General features: G+C 42.9%; 1 protein-coding gene across 3 annotated transcripts in view; it reads left to right on the plus strand.

The window, feature by feature from the left end:
* Positions 1–270: 270 nt before the first annotated feature.
* The window catches only part of LOC117089756 (breast cancer type 1 susceptibility protein homolog), a 48622-nt gene continuing 28542 nt past the window's right edge, over positions 271–20350 (plus strand). For 2 of the 3 annotated variants that reach the window (XM_033221297.1, XM_033221314.1), the window contains exons 1-8: positions 271–347; positions 2171–2259; positions 3612–3751; positions 8793–8898; positions 11739–11784; positions 13733–13809; positions 15114–18542; positions 18944–19032. In XM_033221297.1, coding sequence (XP_033077188.1) covers positions 277–347; positions 2171–2259; positions 3612–3751; positions 8793–8898; positions 11739–11784; positions 13733–13809; positions 15114–18542; positions 18944–19032 — 4047 coding nt within the window. In that variant the 5' untranslated portion in view covers positions 271–276. The remainder of the gene's footprint in view (positions 348–2170; positions 2260–3611; positions 3752–8792; positions 8899–11738; positions 11785–13732; positions 13810–15113; positions 18543–18943; positions 19033–20350) is intronic. The other variant, XM_033221305.1, reaches the window with a different exon arrangement.

Here is a 20350-nt window from a genome sequence, read left to right on the forward strand (position 1 = left end):
TAGTTTTTGTATTTTTTTTTTTTAGTAGAGACGGGGTTTCACCGTGTTAGCCAGGATGGTCTCGATCTCCTGACCTCGTGATCCGCCCGTCTCGGCCTCCCAAAGTGCTGGGATTACAGGCTTGAGCCACCGCGCCCGGCCTGCCATTACTTTTTAAATGGCTCTTAAGGGCACTTGTGAGATTATCTTTTCGTGGCTATTTGCCTTTTGAGTAATCTCTCTACAAAAGGAAGTAACTTAAATTGTTCTTTCTTTCTTTATAATTATAGATTTTGCATGCTGAAACTTCTCAACCAGAAGAAAGGGCCTTCACAGTGTCCTTTGTGTAAGAATGATATAACCAAAAGGTATATAATTTGGTAATGATGCTAGGTTGGAAGCAACAACAGTAGGAAAAAGTAGAAATTATTAATAACATAGCTAGTGTTCCTATAAAACCATTCATCAGTAGAAAAATTTATAAAAGAGTTTTTAGCAGATAGTAAATTATTTCCAAAGTTACTTTCCTGAAAGTTTTATGGGACATCTGTCTTATACAAGAATTAGAAACTTACTACCTTTCTCTAATGCTTCTAAATACTGTAAAAACTTGCAGACTTACGTAAAGTAGGGCTGTATGGCTGTGCCCCCATGTCTGCTAATCTTGTTTTTATTTTTTCATTGTGCTTCCTTTTCTTTTCTTTTCTTTTTTTTTTTTTTTTTTTTTTTTTTTTTTTGAGTCGGAGTCTCACTCTATTTCCCAGGCTAGAGTGCAGTGGCACGATCTCGGCTCACTGCAAGCTGTGCCTCCTGGGTTCACGCCATTCTGCCTCAGCCTCCTGAGAAGCTAGGATTACAGGCACCCACCATCACGCCCGGCTAATTTTTTGTATTTTTAGTAGAGACGAAGTTTCACCGTGTTAGCCAGGATGTTCTCGATCTGCTGACCTCATGATCCGCCCACCTCGGCCTCCCAGAGTGTTGAGATTACAGATGTGAGCCACCACACCCAGCCTTTTTTTTTTTTTTTTTTTCAAGACAGGGTCTTGCTCTGTCACTGAGGCTGGAGTGTAGGGGCATGATCTTGGCTCACTGCAGCCTCTGCCTCAAGCCTCCTCCTGCCTTAGCCTCCCAAGTAGCTGGGACTACAGGCGCATGCTACCATGTCAGGCCAATTTTTGTATTTTTTGTAGACATGAGGTATTACCATGTTGCCCAGGCTGGTAACTTCAGAGCTCAGATTATCTGCCCACCTTGGCCTCCCAAAGTGATGGGGTTACAGGTGTGTGTTTATTTCTATCTAATTATTTACACAAACACAATGTATTTTTATATTGTGTATCTCTTCTGCTACAATGTAAATTCTGTGAGAGTAGTAACTTTGTCTCAACACTGTTTTTCGTAATTTGGTGCATAGTAGGCACTCAGATGCTTAAAGGAATGAATGAATTATGTTTTAATTCCACTTTACTAAACCCAGATCTCCCTTTGGACATTGTTATCTATGTGTTTTCAAAGAAATGTAATCATAATTTGACAGAAATCCTTGAGAAGCAGAACTAACAGTGAGGGATTGGGCAGGGTTCAGATGTTAAGAACAATAAGCTCAGCAGGATGTAATTGCTTATGCCTATAACCCTAGCACTCTAGGAGGCTGAGGTGGGATGATTGCTTGAGGCCAGGAGTTTGAGATCAGCCTGGGCAACATAGTGAGACCCCATCACTACCAACAAAAATAAGTAAATAAACATACATGGTGGCATATGCCCATAGTCCTAGCTACTTGGGAGGCTGTAGTGGGAGGATAGCTTGAGTACAGAAGTTTGAGGCTGCAGTGAGCTATGACTGTGGCATTGCATGCTAGCCTGGGCAATAGAGCAAGACCCTGTCTCTAAATTTAAAGAAAAAAAAAAGTACTCTAGTTTTCTATGCAATGGATTATATCTCCTGTGGATTTAGAACAGTATTATGTCACATAATTTTAGGCATTTGGTAGGCTTAAATGAATGACAAAAAGTTACTATATCACTGTCACACAGTTTTTACAGATGTCAGTGATGTATTGATTATAGAGGTTTTCTACTGTTGCTGCATCTTATTTTTATTTGTTTACATGTCTTTTCTTATTTTAGTGTCTTTAAAAGGTTGATAATCACTTGCTGAGTGTGTTTCTCAAACAATTTAATTTCAGAAGCCTACAAGAAAGTACAAGATTTAGTCAACTTGTTGAAGAGCTATTGAAAATCATTCATGCTTTTCAGCTTGACACAGGTTTGCAGTGTAAGTGTTGAATATCCCACGAATGACACTCAAGTACTGTCCATGAAAACTCAGGAAGTTTGCACAGTTACTTTCTGTGACGTGATAAGACCTTTTAGTCTAGGTTAATTTTAGTTCTGTATCTGTAATGTGGGGAAAAGAAAGAGAGATCAGCCTGTTACTGTGTCTATATAGAAGGAAGTAGACATAAGAGACTCCATTTTGTTCTGTATTTGAGATGCTGTTAATCTGTGACCCTACCCCCAACCTTGTCCTTGCAAGAGACGTGTGCTGTGGTGACTCAAGGTTTAATGGATTTTGGGCTGTGCAGGATGTGCTTTGTTAAACAAGTGCCTAAAGGCTGCTTGCTGGTTAAAGGTCATCACCATTCTCTTAATCTCAAGTAAGAGAAAAGCATTTGTCTCCTGCCCGTCCCTGGGCAATGGAACATCTCCATGTAAAACCGGTTGTATGCTTTGTTTACTGAGCAAGGAGAAAACCACCTTTAGGAATAAGGTGGGACTTGCTGGAACAATGCTGCTAAAAGGTTTATGGAGAGTTTGCATATGCATCTCAAGGCACAGCATTTTCCTTTAAACTTATTCACGTCACAGGGATTTTTGTTCATATGTCTTATTGCTGATTTCCTGCTTACAATGATCCTATTGTCCAGCCACTCCCTTATCTTTTTTATGGTAAAGATAATTATCAATAAATACTAAGGGAACTCAGAGACCGGTGCCGGCCTGGGTCCTCTGTATGCTGAGCGCTGGTCCCCTGGGCCCCACTTTTCTTTCTCTATACTTTGTCTCTATGTCTTATTTCTTTTCTCAAGTCTCTCGTTCCACCTAACGAGAAACACCCACAGGTGTGGAGGGGCAGGCCACCCTTCACTGTAATCTGTTTTAAAAAAATTACTCTCAACTGGTCTCACACCTTATTTTATCAATTGTAAGGTGCACGTTTTTCACATCTTAACATCTCTGAAATTGGGAGCATTTTACTATTGATGGTGTGTCATTTGTTTAATTTGAGTGCTTGCTTTCTTAGTGATACAGAAAATAATAGTGCAGCTTACATTGTTGGTGTCTTAGCTTTAGTGAAATACAGTATTGATAGGCAGATTTCTTAGTGTTAAGGTGGAAAACAAGGACTCTTAGTAACTTTGATGATCTTGTATTTGTTTTTGTTTCCTAGGAGTAAAATTTCCAGTTGATTTTTTAAAATTTGATTTTTAAAAAAAGCACAGATAACCTTAATGCATTGTCTTAACACAACAAAGAGCATACATAGGATTTCTCTTGGTTTCTTTGATTATAATTCATACATTTTTCTCTAACTGCAAACATAATGTTTTCCCTTGTAATTTACAGTTGCAAACAGTTATAATTTTGCAAAAAAGGAAAATAACTCTCCTGAACATCTAAAGGATGAAGTTTCTCTCATCCAAAGTATGGGCTACAGAAACCGTGCCAAAAGACTTCTACAGAGTGAACCCGAAAATCCTTCCTTGGTAAAACCATTTGTTTTCTTCTTCTTTTTTTTGAGACGGAGTCTTGCCCTGTGGCCCAGGCTGGAAGCAGTCCTCCTGCCTCAGCCCCCCTAGTAGCTGGGATTACAGGCATGCGCCACTATGCCCAGCTAATTTTTGTATTTTTAGTAGAGACGGGGTTTCATCATGTTGGCCAGGCTGGTCTCGAACTCCTAACCTCAGGTGATCCACCCACCTCGGCCACCCAAAATGCTGGGATTACAGGTGTGAGCCACTGTGCCTGGCCGGTAAACCCGTTTTCATTTATTCTGGCACCATCTCTTTATTGAGCATTGTGAATATGTTAGTATATGTGCTAGATGCTCATAGATTTATATAAAAAGTTAATGAAGAAGGAAAGATGGTATATTCAGTGGTTAGACAAGTGTTCTAATCAGTTAGAGTTCAGAGAAGGTCAGGGTACCTGGTATGATCAAGAGAGAGACCTTACAGCCAGGTGAGGTGGATGCACCTATAATCCTAGCTACTTGGGAGGCTGAAATGGGAGGATCACTTGAGCCCAGGTTTGAGACCACCCGAGGCAACATAGCAAAATCCCCATCAGATACACCAAAAAGACAGATTTTTTTTTTTTTTTTGAGACAGAGTCTCACTCTGTCGCCCAGGTGCCCAGGCTGGAGTGCAGTGACACGATGTCAGCTCACTGCAACCTCTGCCTCCCAGGTTCAAGCGATTCTCCTGCCTCAGCCTCCTGAGTAGCTGGGACCACAGAGGCATGCCACCAGACCTGGCTAATTTTCCTAATTTTAGTAGAGATGGGGTTTCACCATATTGGTCAGGCTGGTCTTGAACTCCTGACCTCAGGTGATCCACCCACCTTGGCCTCTCAAAGTGCTGGGATTACAGGCATGAGCCACCACATCCAGCCAAAAAAGAGAGCTCTTATAGGCCCTTCCTTGCTTTGGAGCTTTATCTGCTCTGTGATGCTTATCTAAAATAGCTATAAGTTCACTGATATTTTTAAGCATTTGGAAATTACTTCAGCTGGGTGCTATGGCTCATGACTGTAATCCCAACACTTTGGGAGGCTGAGGTAGGAGGTCCTTTGAGCCCAGTGTGGGCAACACAGTGAGACACTGTCTCTACAATTTTTTTTTTTTTTTTTTTTTTTGAGACGGAGTCTCGCTCTGTCGCCCAGGCTGAAGTGCAATGGCCGGATCTCAGCTCACTGCAAGCTCCGCCTCCCGGGTTCACGCCATTCTCCTGCCTCAGCCTCCCCAGTAGCTAGGACGACAGGCGCCCGCCACCTCACCTGGCTAATTTTTGTATTTTTAGTAGAGACGGGGTTTCATCATGTTAGCCAGGATGGTCTCGATCTCCTGACCTCGTGATCCGCCCGTCTCGGCCTCCCAAAGTGCTGGGATTACAGGCTTGAGCCCCCGCGCCCGGCCCTCTACAATTTAAAAAAAAAAAAAAGCGAGGTGCCGTGGCTCACGCCTATAATCCCAGCACTGGGAGGCTTGAGGATTGCCTGAGCTCAGGAGTTCAAGACCAGTTTGGCCAATATAGCAAGTCCTTGTCTATTTTATTTTATTTTTTTATTTTTTTATTTTTTTTTTTTTGAGGCGAAGTCTCGCTCTGTCGCCTGGACTGGAGTGCAGTGGCCAGATCTCAGCTCACTGCAAGCTCCGCCTCCCGGGTTTCCGCCATTCTCCTGCCTCAGCCTCCCGAGTAGCTGGGACTACAGGCGCCCGCCACCTCGCCCGGCTAGTTTTTTTTTTTGTATTTTTAGTAGAGACGGGGTTTCACCGTATTAGCCAGGATGGTCTCGATCTCCTGACCTCGTGATCCGCCCGTCTCCACCTCCCAAAGTGCTGGGATTACAGGCTTGAGCCACCGCGCCCGGCCGTCCTTGTCTATTTTAAAAGTGTATTTAAATTATCCGGGCATGGTGGTGTGTGCCTGTAGTCGCAGCTACTTGGGAAGCTGAGACAGGAGGATCACTTGTGTCCAGGAGATGTAGACTATTGTGAGCTATGATCACTCCACTGCGCGGCGACAAAGCAAGACCTAGTTGCAAAAAAAAAAAAAAAAAAAAAAAAAACCTGGCCAGGCGTAGTGGCTCATACCTGCAATTTGGGCGGCCTAGGCGGCTGATCACGAAGTCAGGAGATCGAGACCATCCTGGCCAACATGGTGAAACCCCGTCTCTACTAAGAATACAACAATTAGCTGGGCGTGGTGGCACATGCCTGTAATCCCAGCTACTCCAAAGGCTCAGGCAGGAGAATCACTTGAACTCGAGAGTCAGAGGTTGCAGCGAGTGGAGATCCCGCCACTCACTGCAGCCTGGCAACAGAGCGAGACTCCGTCTCAAAAAAAAAAAAAAAAAAAAAAAACCTTCACGCCTGTAATCCCAGCACTTTGGGAGGCTGACGCCGACGGATCACGAGGTCAGGAGATGAAGACCATCCAGGCTAACACGGTGAAACCCCGTCTCTACTAAAAATACAAAAAAATTAGCCGGGCGTGGTGGCGGGCGCCTGTAGTCCCAGCTACTCTGGAGGCTGAGGCAAGAGAATGGTGTGAACCTGGGAGGCGGAGCTTGCAGTGAGCCAAGATTGCATCACAGCACTCCAGCCTGGGTTACAGATCGAGACTCCGTCTCAAAAAAAAAAAAGAGAAAATTCCTTCCACTTAAAAGGTGTAATTGTTAAAGACAGTGTAGTGATTTGCTCTGTTGTTACTTACATGTGCATGAATGATGGAGATCTTAAAAAGTATTCATGGCCGGGAGCGGTGGCTCACGCCTGTAATCCCAGCACTTTGGGAGGCCGAGGCGGGCAGATCAAGAGGTCAGGGGATCCAGACCATCCTGACTAACGGTGAAACCCCGTCTCTACTAAAAATACAAAAAATTGGCCGGGCGCAGTGGCTCAAGCCTGTAATCCCAGCACTTTGGGAGGCCGAGACGGGCGGATCACGAGGTCAGGAGATCAAGACTGTCCTGGCTAAAACGGTGAAACCCCGTCTCTACTAAAAAAAATACAAAAAACTAGCCAGGCGAGGTGGCGGGCGCCTGTAGTCCCAGCTACTCGGGAGGCTGAGGCAGGAGAATGGCGTAAACCCGGGAGGTGGAGCTTGCAGTGAGCTGAGATCCGGCCACTGCACTCCAGCCTGGGCTACAGAGCGAGACTCCGTCTCAAAAAAAAAAAAAAAAAATGCAAAAAATTAGCCGGGCGTGGTGGCAGGTGCCTGTAGTCCCAGCTACTCGGGAGGCTGAGTCAGGAGAATGGCATGAACCCGGGAGGCGGAGCTTGCAGTGAGCCAAGATCGCGCCACTATACTCCCACCTGGGCAACAAAGCAAGACTCCGTCTAAAAAAAAAAAAAAAAAAAAAAGTATTCATTCTGGGGCTGGGCGTAGTAGCTTGCACCTTTAATCCCAGCACTTTGGGAGGCTGAGGCGGGCAGATCATTTGAGGTCAGGAGTTTGAGACCAGCCTAGCGAACACGGTGAAACCCCGTCTCTACTAAAAATACACGAGAATTGCTTGAACCTAGGACCCGGAGGTTGCAGCGAGCCGAGATCACGCTACTGCAATCCAGCCTGGGCGACAGTGAGACTCTGTCTCAAAAAAGAAAAAAAAGTAAGTGTTCTGGCTGGGCACCGTGGCTCATGCCTGTAATCCCAGCACTTTGGGAGGCCAAGACGGGTGGATCTCTTGAGTTCAGGAGTTCAAGACCAGCCTGGGCAATGTGGCAAAACCCCATCTCTACAAAAAATACAAAAATTAGCCAGGCATGGTGGCGTACGTGTGTAGTCCCAGCTCCTTGGGAGGCTGAGGTGGGAGGATCTCTTGAACTCAGGAGACAGAGGTTGCAGTGAACCGAGATCACGCCACCATGCTCCAGCCTAGGCTACAGAGCAAGACTGTCTAAAAAAATACAAATAAAATAAAAGTAGTTCTTATAGTACCAGCCTTCATTTTTCAAAAGATACAGAAAGGCCTAAAAGGAAGAAAAAAAAGTAATGTTGGGCTTTTAGTTCCTATACTAAGTGTTCTTAGGAGTGCTGGGGTTTTATTGTCATGATTTATCCTTTTTAAAAATGTTATTGGCTGGGCACGGTTGGCTCATGGCTGTAATCCCAGTGCTTTGGGAGGCCAAGGTGGGCAGATCACCTGAGGTCAGGAGTTTGAGACCAGCCTGGCCGAAACCCCATCTCTACTAAAAATACAAAAATTAACTAGGCATGGTGGTGCACGCCTGTAGTCCCAGCTACTCGGGAGGCTGAGGCAGGAGAATCAGTTGAACCCGGGAGGCGGAGGTTGCAGTCTGCCAAGATCATGCCACTGCACTCCAGCCTGGCAACAGAGCAAGACTCTGTCTCAAAACAACAACAGCAAAAATATATATATATATACACAAAAATTAGCCAGGCATAGTGGCACGTGCTTGTAGTCCCAGTTACTCAAGAGGCTAAGGCAGGAGAATCTCTTGAACTCGGGAGGCAGAGGTTGCAGTGAGGTGAGTTTGCACCACTGCACTCCAGCCTGGGTGACAGAGCAGGACTCTGTCCCCTCCCCCCAAAAAAACATTATCAGATGTGATTGGAATGTATATCAAGTATCAGCTTCAAAATATGCTATATTAATACTTCAAAAAATCACACAAACAATACATAATCAGTTTTGAAAAATTTAAGACAACAGAAAGAAAAAATATTCAAATCACACGTATCCCAGACATTTTTTTATTACTACTACTATTATTTGTAGAGACTGGGTCTCACTCTGTTGCTTACTCTGGTCTTGAACTCGTGCCCTTAATCAATCCTCCTGCCCCAGCCTCCCAAAGTGCTGTGATTATGGGCATGAGCTACCACTCCCAACCTCAGAGATTTTAGTGTGTAAATTTCTGGGCATTTTTTCCAGGCATGATACATGTTAGCTGACTGGTGATGGTCAATTTATTTTGTCCATGGTGTCAAGTTTCTCTTCAGGAGGAAAAGCACAGAACCGGCCAACAATTGCTTGACCGTTCTTTACCATACTGTTTAGCAGGAAACCAGTCTCAGTGTCCCACTCTCTAACTTTGGAATTGTGAGAACTCTGAGGACAAAGCAGCGGATACAACCTCAAAAGAAGTCTGTCTGCATTGAACTGGGTAAGGGTCTCAGATTTCTTAAGTATTTAATAATAATTGCTGGATTGCTTATGTTATCGTTTTGCCAGAAATCTTGGTCATACTTTATATTTGTGATAGGCAACTTTGGGAAGTGAATTTTATGAGCCCTATGGTGAGTTACAAATAATGTAAAAGATGCAGTTCCCACCTTGAAGCATCTTACTTTAAAAAGGGAGCAAAAGAGGCTGGGCACGATGGCTGATGCCTGTAATCCCACCACTTTGGGAGGCCGAGGCAGGTGGATCACCTGAAGCTGGGAATTCGAGACCAGACCAGCCAACGTGGAGAAATCCTGTCTCTACGAAAAAATACAAAATTAGCCAGGTGTGGTGGCACATGCCTATAATCTCAGCTACTCGGGAGGCTGAGGCAGGAGAATCACTTGAACCCGGGAGGCGGAGGTTGAGGTGAGCTGAGATTGCAACATTGCACTCCAACCTGGGCAAGAAGAGCGAAACTCCATCTGAAAAAAAAAAGGGAGCAAAAGAAAGAATATCTGGTTTTAAATATGTGTAAATATGTTTTGGAAAGATGGAGAGTAGCAATAAGAAAAAACATGATGGATTACTACAGTATTTAGTTCCAAGATAAACTGTACTAGATGAGGAAGCCTTTTAAGAAGAGCTGAATTGTCGGGCATGGTGGCTCATGCCTGTAATCCCAGCACTTTGGGAGGCCGAGGCAGGTGGATCACCTGAGGTCAGGAGTTCAAGACCAGCCTGACCAACGTGGAGAAACCCTGTCTCTACTAAAAAAAAAAAAAATACAAAATTAGCCGGGGTGGTGGCACATGCCTGTAATCCCAGCTACTCGGGAGGCTGAGGCAGGAGAATCACTTAAACTCAGGAGGCAGAGGTTGCGGTGAGCCAAGATCGCACCATTGCACTCCAGCCTGGGCGACAAGAGTGAAACTCGGTCTCAAAAATAAATAAATAAATAAAAATAAAAGAGCTGTATCTTGGCTGGGCAGGATGGCTCATGCCTATTAATCCTAACACTTTGGAAGGCCGAGGCAGAAGAACTGGTTGAGTCCGGGAGTTTAAGACCAGCCTGGCCAACACAGGGAAACCCTGTCTCTATTTTTAAAATAATAATACATTTTCTTTTTTTTTTTTTTTTTTTTTTGAGACGGAGTCTCGCTCTGTAGCCCAGGCTGGAGCGCAGTGGCCGAATCTCAGCTCACTGCAAGCTCCGCCTCCCGGGTTTACGCCATTCTCCTGCCTCAGCCTCCCGAGTAGCTGGGACTACAGGCGCCCGCCACCTCGCCCGGCTAGTTTTTTGTATTTTTTAGTAGAGACGGGGTTTCACCATGTTAGCCAGGATGGTCTCGATCTCCTGACCTTGTGATCCGCCCGTCTCGGCCTCCCAAAGTGCTGGGATTACAGGCTTGAGCCACCACGCCCGGCCAAGAATAATACATTTTGGCCAGTGCAGTGGCTCATGCCTGTAATCCCAACACTTTGGGAGGCTGAGGCAGGTAGACCACCTGAGGTCAGAGTTCAAGACCAGCCTGGGTAACATGGTAAAACCCTTCTTTACTAAAAATACAAAAAAAAAAAAAAAAAATTAGCTGGGTGTGGTGGTGCACGCATGTAATCCCAGCTACTCAGGAGGCTGAGGCAGGAGAATTGCTTGAACCAGGATGGCGGAGGTTGCAATGAGCCAACACCATGTCTCTGCACTCCAGCCTGGGCAATAGAGTGAGACTCCATCTCAAAAAAAAAATTTTTTTTGTTTTTTAATAATAAATTTTTTTAAGCTTATAAAAAGAAGAGTTGAGGCCAGCATAGTATCTAACACCTGTCATCTCAGCAGTGGCAGAGGATTGCTTGAAGCCTGGAGTTTGAGACCAGCCTGGGCAACATAGCAAGACCTCATTGCTAAAAAAAAAATTTTTTTTTTTTAATTAGCTGGGTGTGGTGGTGTATATCTGTAGTCCCAGCTACTCAGGAGGCATAGTTGAGTGGGTAGATTGAATCCAGGGGTTTGCGGCTGTAGTGAGCTATGATCATGCCACTGCACTCCAACCTGGGTGACAGAGCAAGACCCCATCTCAAAAAAAAAAAAAAAAGAAGAGCTGCTGAGCTCAGAATTCAAACTGGGCTCTCTAATTCGGTTTTTGTTTTAGAATATATTTATAATTAAAAATGGTAGCTGTCTTTTGAGCTCCCAGGCACCACCATCTGTTTATCATAACACTTACTGTTTTCCCCCTTACGATCATAAATTCCTAGACAACTGGCATTGTAAAAATAGTTATAGTAGTTAATATTTAGGAGCACTTAACTATATTCCAGGCACTATTGTGTTTTTCTTGTATAACTCATTTAGATGCATGTCAGACCTCTGAGACTGTTTCTATTATACTTATTTTACAGATGAGGGAATTAAGGCACAGAGAGGTTATGAAATTTTTCCAAGGTAGTAAACCTAGTAAGTGGCTGAGCCATGATTCAAACCTAGGAAGTTAGACATCAGAGCCTGTGCTTTTTGTTTTTGTTTTTGTTTTTGTTTTCAGTAGGAACAGGGTCTCACCTTGCTGGCCAGGCTGGTCTCGAACTCCTAACCTCAAATAATCCACCCATCTCGGCCTCCTGAAGTGCTGGGATTATAGGTGAGAGCCACTGTGCCTGGCCAAGCCCGTGTTTTTAACCACTTCTCTGTATTACACACTGGCTTAACTAGCATTGTACCTGCCATATACTAGATGCTCAATAAATATTTCTAGTTGAATATCTGTTTTTCAACAAGTACATTTTTTGTTTAACCCTTTTAATTAAGAAATCTTTTATTTATTTTTTTGGGGGGAAATTTTTTAGGATCTGATTCTTCTGAAGATACGGTTAATAAAGCAACTTATTGCAGGTGAGTCAAAGAGAACCTTTGCCTATGAAGCTGGTATTTTCCTATTTAGTTAATATTAAGGATTGATGTTTCTCTCTTTTTAAAATATTTTAACTTTTATTTTAGGTTCAGAGATGTATGTGCAGTTTGTTACACACGACTTGGGATTTGGCATACAGTTTTTTTTCATTATCCAGTTATTATTAAGCATACCCCACAGTTTTTTGTTTCCTTCCTTTCTGAATTTCTCCCTTCTCTCACCTTCCTCTCTCAAGCAGGCTGGTGTTTCTCTAGACTAGAATCACGGTATTGGAAGAAACCTTAGAGATCATCTAGTTTAGTCCTCTCATTTTATAGTGGAGGAGATACCCTTTTTGTTTGTTGGATTTAGTTATTAATACTGTCCAAAGGAATTTAGGATAACAGTAGAACTCTGCACATGCTTGCTTCTAGCAGATTGTTGTTCTCTAAGTTCCTCATATACAGTAATATTGACACAGCGGTAATTGTGACTGATGAAAATGCTCAAGGACTTCATTTTCAACTTTTTCTTTCCTCTGTTCCTTATTTCCACATATCTCTCAAGCTTTGTCTGTATGTTATATAATAATCTACAAGCAGCCCCAACTATGTAACCTACCTTCCTTAGGAATTATTGCTTGACCCTAAGTTGTTTTTTATTTTTTGAGACAGGGTCTTGCCCTGTTGCCAGGCTGGAGTGCAGTGGCGCCATCTTGGCTTACTGCAATCTCCAACTCCCTGGTTCAAGTGATTCTCCTGTCTCAGCCTCCCAAATAGCTAGGATTACAGACACACGCCACCACACCCAGCTCATTTTTGTATTTTTAGTAGAGATAGGGTTTCGCCATGTTGGCCGGCCTTTTCTCAAACTCATGAGCTCAAGTGATCCACCCACCTCAGCCTCCCAAAGTGCTGGGATTACAGGCATGAGCTACCATGCCTGGCTGACCCTGTCTAAGATCTAGTCTGAACTATAATGGCGATATTGTTGGTTTTTGTTTGTAAATGACTTCCCTAATCTCACGATTGGAAGGAAGTGACTTTTGGACTGAAAAGCAGCACAGAAAGTAGTGTAGCAAAGTGGTGTTCTGTTGGGTTATCTGCAATCCTACTGTTCCCTTTGTTTAGATATCCTTGCTCCTGCCTTCTCATTAAGATACACTTTTAAGTGTTTTTAAAAACTATCTTTTGGCTGTCACTTAAATGTTGGCTTTAATTTGCATATCCATAAAGTAATGTTCCTGGTCTGATTTTTGTGGCTGTGTGTCCTCGGTCTTTGATCATTCCATTTCTCTCTTTTTTTTTTTTTTTTTGAGACAGAGTCTTACTCTGCTGCCCCAGGCTGGAGTGCAGTGGTGTGATCTCGGCTCACTGCAACCTCCGCCTCCCAGGTTCAAGCAATTCTCCTGTCTCAGCCTCATGAGTAGCTGGGACTACAGGTGTACACCACCACCCAGCTAATTGACCATTCCATTTCTTTCTTTTTTTTTTTTTTGAGACAGAGTCTTGTTCTGTTGCCAGGCTGGAGTACAGTGGTGTGATCTCACCTTTCTGCAACCTCTGCCTCCCAGGTTCAAGCCATACTCCTGCCTCAGTCTCTCAAGTAGCTGGGACTACAGGTTCACACCACCACACCTGGCTAATTTTTGTATTTTTAGTAGAGACAGGGGTTCACCTTGTTGGCCAGGCTGGCTTGAACTCATGATCTCAAGTGATCCACCCACCTCGGCCTCCCAAAGTGCTGGAATTACAGGCATGAGCCACCGTGCCCAGCAACCATTCCATTTCAACTAGAAGTTTCTAAAGGAGAGAGCAGCTTTCGCTAACTCAATAAGATTGGTCAACTTTCTGTAAATGAAAGAGCTAAAATGTTTGATCTTGGTCATTTGACAGTTCTGCATACATATAACTAGTGTTTCTCATTAGGACTCTTGTCTTTTCCCTATAGTGTGGGAGATCAAGAATTGTTACAAATCACCCCTCAAGGAACCAGGGATGAAACCAGTTTGGATTCTGCAAAAAAGGGTAATGGCAAAGTTTCCCAATTTAACAGAGTGGGTAGATACAGTACTGTAATTAGATTATTCTGAAGACCATTTGGGACCTTTACAATCCACAGAATCTCTTGGCAGAGTTAGAGTATCATTCTTTGTCAAATGTCATGGTATGATCTGATAGATTTAAATGGTACTAGACTAATGTAGCTATAATAATAAGACCTTCTGTAATTGATTGTTGCCCTTTCATTTTTTGTTGTTGTTGTTTTTTTTTTTTTTTTTTTTGAGATGGGGTCTCACTCTGTTGCCCAGGCTGGAGTGCAGTGATGCAATCGTGGCTCACTGCAACCTCCACCACTTGGGTTCAAGCTATCCTCCCACCTCAGCCTCCTGAGTAGCTGGGACTACAGGCACACGTCACCACACCCGGCTAATATTTTGTGGTTTTATAGAGACAGAGTTTCGCCATGTTTCCAAGGCTGGTCTCAAACTCCTGGATTCAAGCAGTCTGCCCACTTCAGCCTCCCAAAGTGCTGCAATTACAGGCTTGAGCCACTGTGCCTGGCCTGCCCTTTACTTTTTTTTTTTTTTTTTTTTTTTTTATTTTGAGACGGAGTCTCGCTCTGTCACCCAGGCTGGAGTGCAGTGGCCGGATCTCAGCTCACTGCAAGCTCCACCTCCTGGGTTTACGTGATTCTCCTGCCTCAGCCTCCCAAGTAGCTGGGACTACAGGTGCCCGCCAACTCGCCCGGCTAGTTTTTTGTATTTTTTGGTAGAGACGGGGTTTCACCGTGTTAGCCAAGATGGTCTCGATCTCCTGACCTCATGATCCGCCCGTCTCGGCCTCCCAAAGTGTTGGGATTACAGGCTTGAGCCACCGTGCCCGGCCTGCCCTTTACTTTTAATTGATGTATTTGTGTTTCATCTTTAAAGGTCTACTGGTTTTTAAATATAGGGAATGGTAAGTCTGTAGAGAACAGAGTATTAAGTAGACTTAATGGCCAGTGATCTTTAGAGTACGTCAGAACTGGTTTTCTGATGGCCAATCTGCTTTTAATTCACTCTTAGACATTAGAGAAATAGGAGGTGTGGTTTCTGCATAGGGAAAATTCTGAAATTAAAAATTTAATGGATCCTAAGTGGATATAATCTAAGTAAATAGGAATTAAATGAAAGAGTATGAGCTACATCTTCAGTATACTTGGTAGTTTATGAGGTTAGTTTCTCTAAATATAGCCAGTTGGTTGATTTCCACCTCCAAGGTGTATGAAGTATGTATTTTTTTAATGACAATTCAGTTTTTGAGTACCTTGTTATTTTGTGTATTTTCAGCTGCTTGTGAATTTTCTGAGAAGGATATAACAAATACTGAACATCATCAGTCCAGTAATAATGATTTGAATACCACTGAGAAGCATGCAACTGAGAGGCATCCAGAAAAGTATCAGGGTAGTTCTGTTTCAAACTTGCATGTGGAGCCATGTGGCACAAATACTCATGCCAGCTCATTACAGCATGAGAACAGCAGTTTATTACTCACTAAAGACAGAATGAATGTAGAAAAGGCTGAATTCTGTAATAAAAGCAAACAGCCTGGCTTAGCAAGGAGCCAACATAATAGATGGACTGGAAGTAAGGAAACATGTAATGATAGGCAGACTCCCAGCACAGAGAAAAAGGTAGATCTGAATGCTGATACCCTGTATGAGAGAAAAGAAAGGAATAAGCAGAAACTGCCATGCTCTGAGAATCCTAGAGACACTGAAGATGTTCCTTGGATAACACTAAATAGCAGCATTCAGAAAGTTAATGAGTGGTTTTCCAGAAGTGATGAACTGTTAAGTTCTGATGACTCACATGATGGGGGTTCTGAATCAAATGCCAAAGTAGCTGATGTATTGGATGTTCTTAATGAGGTAGATGAATATTCTGGTTCTTCAGAGAAAATAGACTTACTGGCCAGTGATCCTCATGAGGCTTTAATATGTAAAAGTGAAAGAGTTCACTCCAGTTCAGTAGAGAGTAACATTGAAGATAAAATATTTGGGAAAACCTATCGGAGGAAGGCAAAGCTTCCCGATTTAAGCCATGTAACTGAAAATCTAATTATAGGAGCACTTGTTACTGAGTCACAGATAATGCAAGAGCGTCCCCTCACAAATAAATTAAAGCGTAAAAGGAGAACTACATCAGGTCTTCATCCTGAGGATTTTATAAAGAAAGCAGATTTGGCAGTTCAAAAGACTCCTGAAATGATAAATCAGGGAACTAACCAAATGGAGCAGAATGGTCAAGTGATGAATATTACTAATAGTGTTCATGAGAATAAAACAAAAGGTGATTCTATTCAGAATGAGAAAAATCCTGACCCAATAGAATCACTGGAAGAAGAATCTGCTTTCAAAACTAAATCTGAACCTATAAGCAGCAGTATAAACAATATGGAACTAGAATTAAATATCCACAGTTCAAAAGCACCTAAAAAGAATAGGCTGAGGAGGAAGTCTTCTACCAGGCATATTCATGCGCTTGAACTAGTAGTCAGTAGAAATCTAAGGCCACCTAATTGTACTGAACTACAAATTGATAGTTGTTCTAGCAGTGAAGAGATAAAGAAAAAAAATTACAACCAAATGCCAGTCAGGCACAGCAGAAACCTACAACTCATGGAAGATAAAGAATCTGCAACTGGAGCCAAGAAGAGTAACAAGCCAAATGAACAGACAAGTAAAAGACATGCCAGTGATACTTTCCCAGAACTGAAGTTAACAAAGGTACCTCGTTCTTTTACTAACTGTTCAAATACTAGTGAACTTAAAGAATTTGTCAATCCTAGCCTTTCAAGAGAAGAAAAAGAAGAGAAACTAGAAACAGTTAAAGTATCTAATAATGCCAAAGACCCCAAAGATCTCATGTTAAGTGGAGAAAGGGTTTTACAAACTGAAAAATCTGTAGAGAGTAGCAGTATTTCATTGGTACCTGGTACTGATTATGGCACTCAGGAAAGTATCTCATTACTGGAAGTTAGCACTCTAGGGAAAGCAAAAACAGAACAAAATAAATGTGTGAGTCAGTGTGCAGCATTTGAAAACCCCAAGGAACTAATTCATGGTTGTTCTGAAGATACTAGAAATGACACAGAAGGCTTTAAGTATCCATTGGGACGTGAAGTTAACCACAGTCAGGAAACAAGCATAGAAATAGAAGAAAGTGAACTTGATACTCAGTATTTGCAGAATACATTCAAGGTTTCAAAGCGCCAGTCCTTTGCTCTGTTTTCAAATGCAGGAAATCCAGAAGAGGAATGTGCAACATTCTCTGCCCACTCTAAGTCCTTAAAGAAACAAAGTCCAAAAGTTACTTCTGAATGTGAACAAAAGGAAGAAAATCAAGGAAAGAAAGAGTCTAATATCAAGCCTGTACAGACAGTTAATATCACTGCAGGCTTTCCTGTGGTTTGTCAGAAAGATAAGCCAGTTGATAATGCCAAATGTAGTATCAAAGGAGGCTCTATGTTTTGTCTATCATCTCAGTTCAGAGGCAACGAAACTGTACTCATTACTCCAAATAAACATGGACTTTTACAAAACCCATACCATATACCACCACTTTTTCCTGTCAGGTCATTTGTTAAAACTAAATGTAAGAAAAACCTGCTAGAGGAAAACTCTGAGGAACATTCAGTGTCACCTGAAAGAACAGTGGGAAATGAGAACATCATTCCAAGTACAGTGAGCACAATTAGCCATAATAACATTAGAGAAAATGCTTTTAAAGAAGGCAGCTCGAGCAATATTAATGAAGTAGGTTCCAGTACTAATGAAGTGGGCTCCAGTATTAATGAAGTAGGTTCCAGTGATGAAAACATTCAGGCAGAACTAGGTAGAAACAGAGGGCCACAATTGAATGCTGTGCTTAGATTAGGGCTTTTGCAACCTGAGATCTGTAAACAAAGTCTTCCTATAAGTAATTGTAAGCATCCTGAAATAAAAAAGCAAGAACATGAAGAAGTAGTTCAGACTGTTAATACAGACTTCTCTCCATGTCTGATTTCAGATAACCTAGAACAGCCTATGGGAAGTAGTCATGTGTCTGAGGTTTGTTCTGAGACTCCTGATGACCTGTTAGATGATGGTGAAATAAAGGAAGATACTAGTTTTGCTGAAAATGACATTAAGGAGAGTTCTGCTGTTTTTAGCAAAAGCGTCCAGAGAGGAGAGCTCAGCAGGAGCCCTAGTCCTTTCACCCATACACATTTGGCTCAGGGTTACCAAAGAGGGGCCAAGAAATTAGAGTCCTCGGAAGAGAACTTATCTAGTGAGGATGAAGAGCTTCCCTGCTTCCAACACTTGTTATTTGGTAAAGTAAGCAATATACCTTCTCAGACTACTAGGCATAGCACTGTTGCTACCGAGTGTCTGTCTAAGAACACAGAGGAGAATTTATTATCATTGAAGAATAGCTTAACTGACTGTAGTAACCAGGTAATATTGGCAAAGGCATCCCAGGAACATCACCTTAGTGAGGAAACAAAAGGTTCTGGTAGCTTGTTTTCTTCACAGTGCAGTGAACTGGAAGACTTGACTGCAAATACAAACACCCAGGATCCTTTCTTGATTGGTTCTTCCAAACGAATGAGGCATCAGTCTGAAAGCCAGGGAGTTGGTCTGAGTGACAAGGAATTGGTTTCAGATGATGAAGAAAGGGGAACGGGCTTGGAAGAAGATAATCCAGAAGAGCAAAGTGTGGATTCAAACTTAGGTATTGGAACCAGGTTTTGTGTTTGCCCCAGTCTATAGAAATGAGCTAAATGTTTATGCCTTTTGGGGAGCACATTTTACGAATTTCCAAGAGTAGTTAAAGGAACTGCTTCTTAAACTTGAAACGCGTTCCTCCTAAGGTGCTTTTCATAGAAAAAAGTCCTTCACCCAGCTAGGACGTCATCTCTGACTGACTAAGCTTTAACATCCTAATTATTGGTGGACTGACTTCTGGTTTCATTTTGTAAAAGGAAATCCCAGTGTCCCAAAACAAGTAGTTTAATCATTTTGTGTGACATGAAAGTAAATCCAGTCCTACCAATGAGAAGAAAAAGATACAGCAAGTTGCAGTGTTTATAGTCAGCTTTTACATCTGAACCTCTGTTTTGATTGTTACTTAAGGTGAAGCAGCATCCGGGTATGAGAGTGAAACAAGCGTCTCTGAAGACTGCTCAAGGCTCTCCTCTCAGAGCGAAATTTTAACCACTCAGGTAAAAAGCGTGTGTGTGTGTTCGTGCGTGTGTGTGTGTGGTGTCCTTTGCATTCAGTAGTCTGTATCCCACATTCTTAGGTTTGCTGACATCATCTCTTTGAATTAATGGCACAACAATTGTTTGTGGTTCATTGTCTCCTTAAATTAGACTGTAAGCACCTTGATGGAACTCATACTACCTTTTATTTCACACGTGCACACGCAGACACACACACACACACACACTGCCTAGCTCATTGTAGTATACTAAATACTGATTTTAATGAATAAGCTAAACCTTTGAAACCCATTTGCTAATCCCAGCACTTTGGGAGGCCAAGGTGGGTGGATCATCTCAGGTCAGAAGTTTGAGACCAGCCTGGCCAACATGGTGAAATCCCACATCTACTAAAAATACAAAAATTAGCTGGGCATGGTGGCCAATGCCTGTAATCTCAGCTACTCTGGAGGCTGAGACAGGAGAATCACCTGAACCTGGGAGGCAGAGGTTGCAGTGAACTGGGATTGTACCACTGCATTCCAGCCTGGGTGACAGAGTGAGACTCTACCTCAAAAACAAACAAAAACACATCATCTCCCCTATAACAAAAATGTGACATTCTTATTGTATCAAGAGAGGTGAGAAAAAGAAGGCACAGCAGGATGATTCAAGGGGGTCTGCATAGCTCCTTTTTAAGAGTATGCCTATTGCAGGTCAGAGAAGATAAGCAAACTGCCTAAGGCCACACAGCCAGGTACAGAACTCTCACCAATATTATTGCCAGCAATTGCAATTTTGGTGTTTATTCTTGGTACCAAGTTGGAGACTATAGGGTTCTCTTCCTAATAGAGACCATCTAGCCTTTCACTGTTTTGTGGATACTTCTGTTCTTTTTTTCTTTTCCCTTTTAAAATCTAGTTATTTTTTCTTTTGGTTTCTTTGATACAGGGTCTCTTACTCTGTTGCTCAGGGGATTTTATTGATGGTACACGACAAGGTGGGGCTCCCTAGGCCCCTCCCCTCTTCAAGGGGTCTACATGGAAACTGTGAGGGGAGATTCAGTGTGGCAGGGGACTGAGTGTGGCAGGACTCCCCAGCAGTGAGGGCCTCTCTCTTCCTCTTGTGCTCTCGCTGGGGCTGGTGGTTCCAGGGGTCTTACTCCTTGGAGGCCATGTGGGCCATGAGGTCCACCACCCTGTTGCTGTAGCCAAATTCGTTGTCATACCAGGAATGAGCTTGACAAAGTGGTCGTTGAGGGCAATGCCAGCCCCAGCATCGAAGGTGGAAGAGTGGGTGTCGCTGTTGAAGTCGGAGGAGACCACCTGGTGCTCAGTGT

Source organism: Trachypithecus francoisi, unplaced genomic scaffold (assembly GCF_009764315.1).
Source record: "Trachypithecus francoisi isolate TF-2019V2 unplaced genomic scaffold, Tfra_2.0 Contig00885, whole genome shotgun sequence".
Classification (NCBI taxonomy): domain Eukaryota; kingdom Metazoa; phylum Chordata; class Mammalia; order Primates; family Cercopithecidae; genus Trachypithecus; species Trachypithecus francoisi.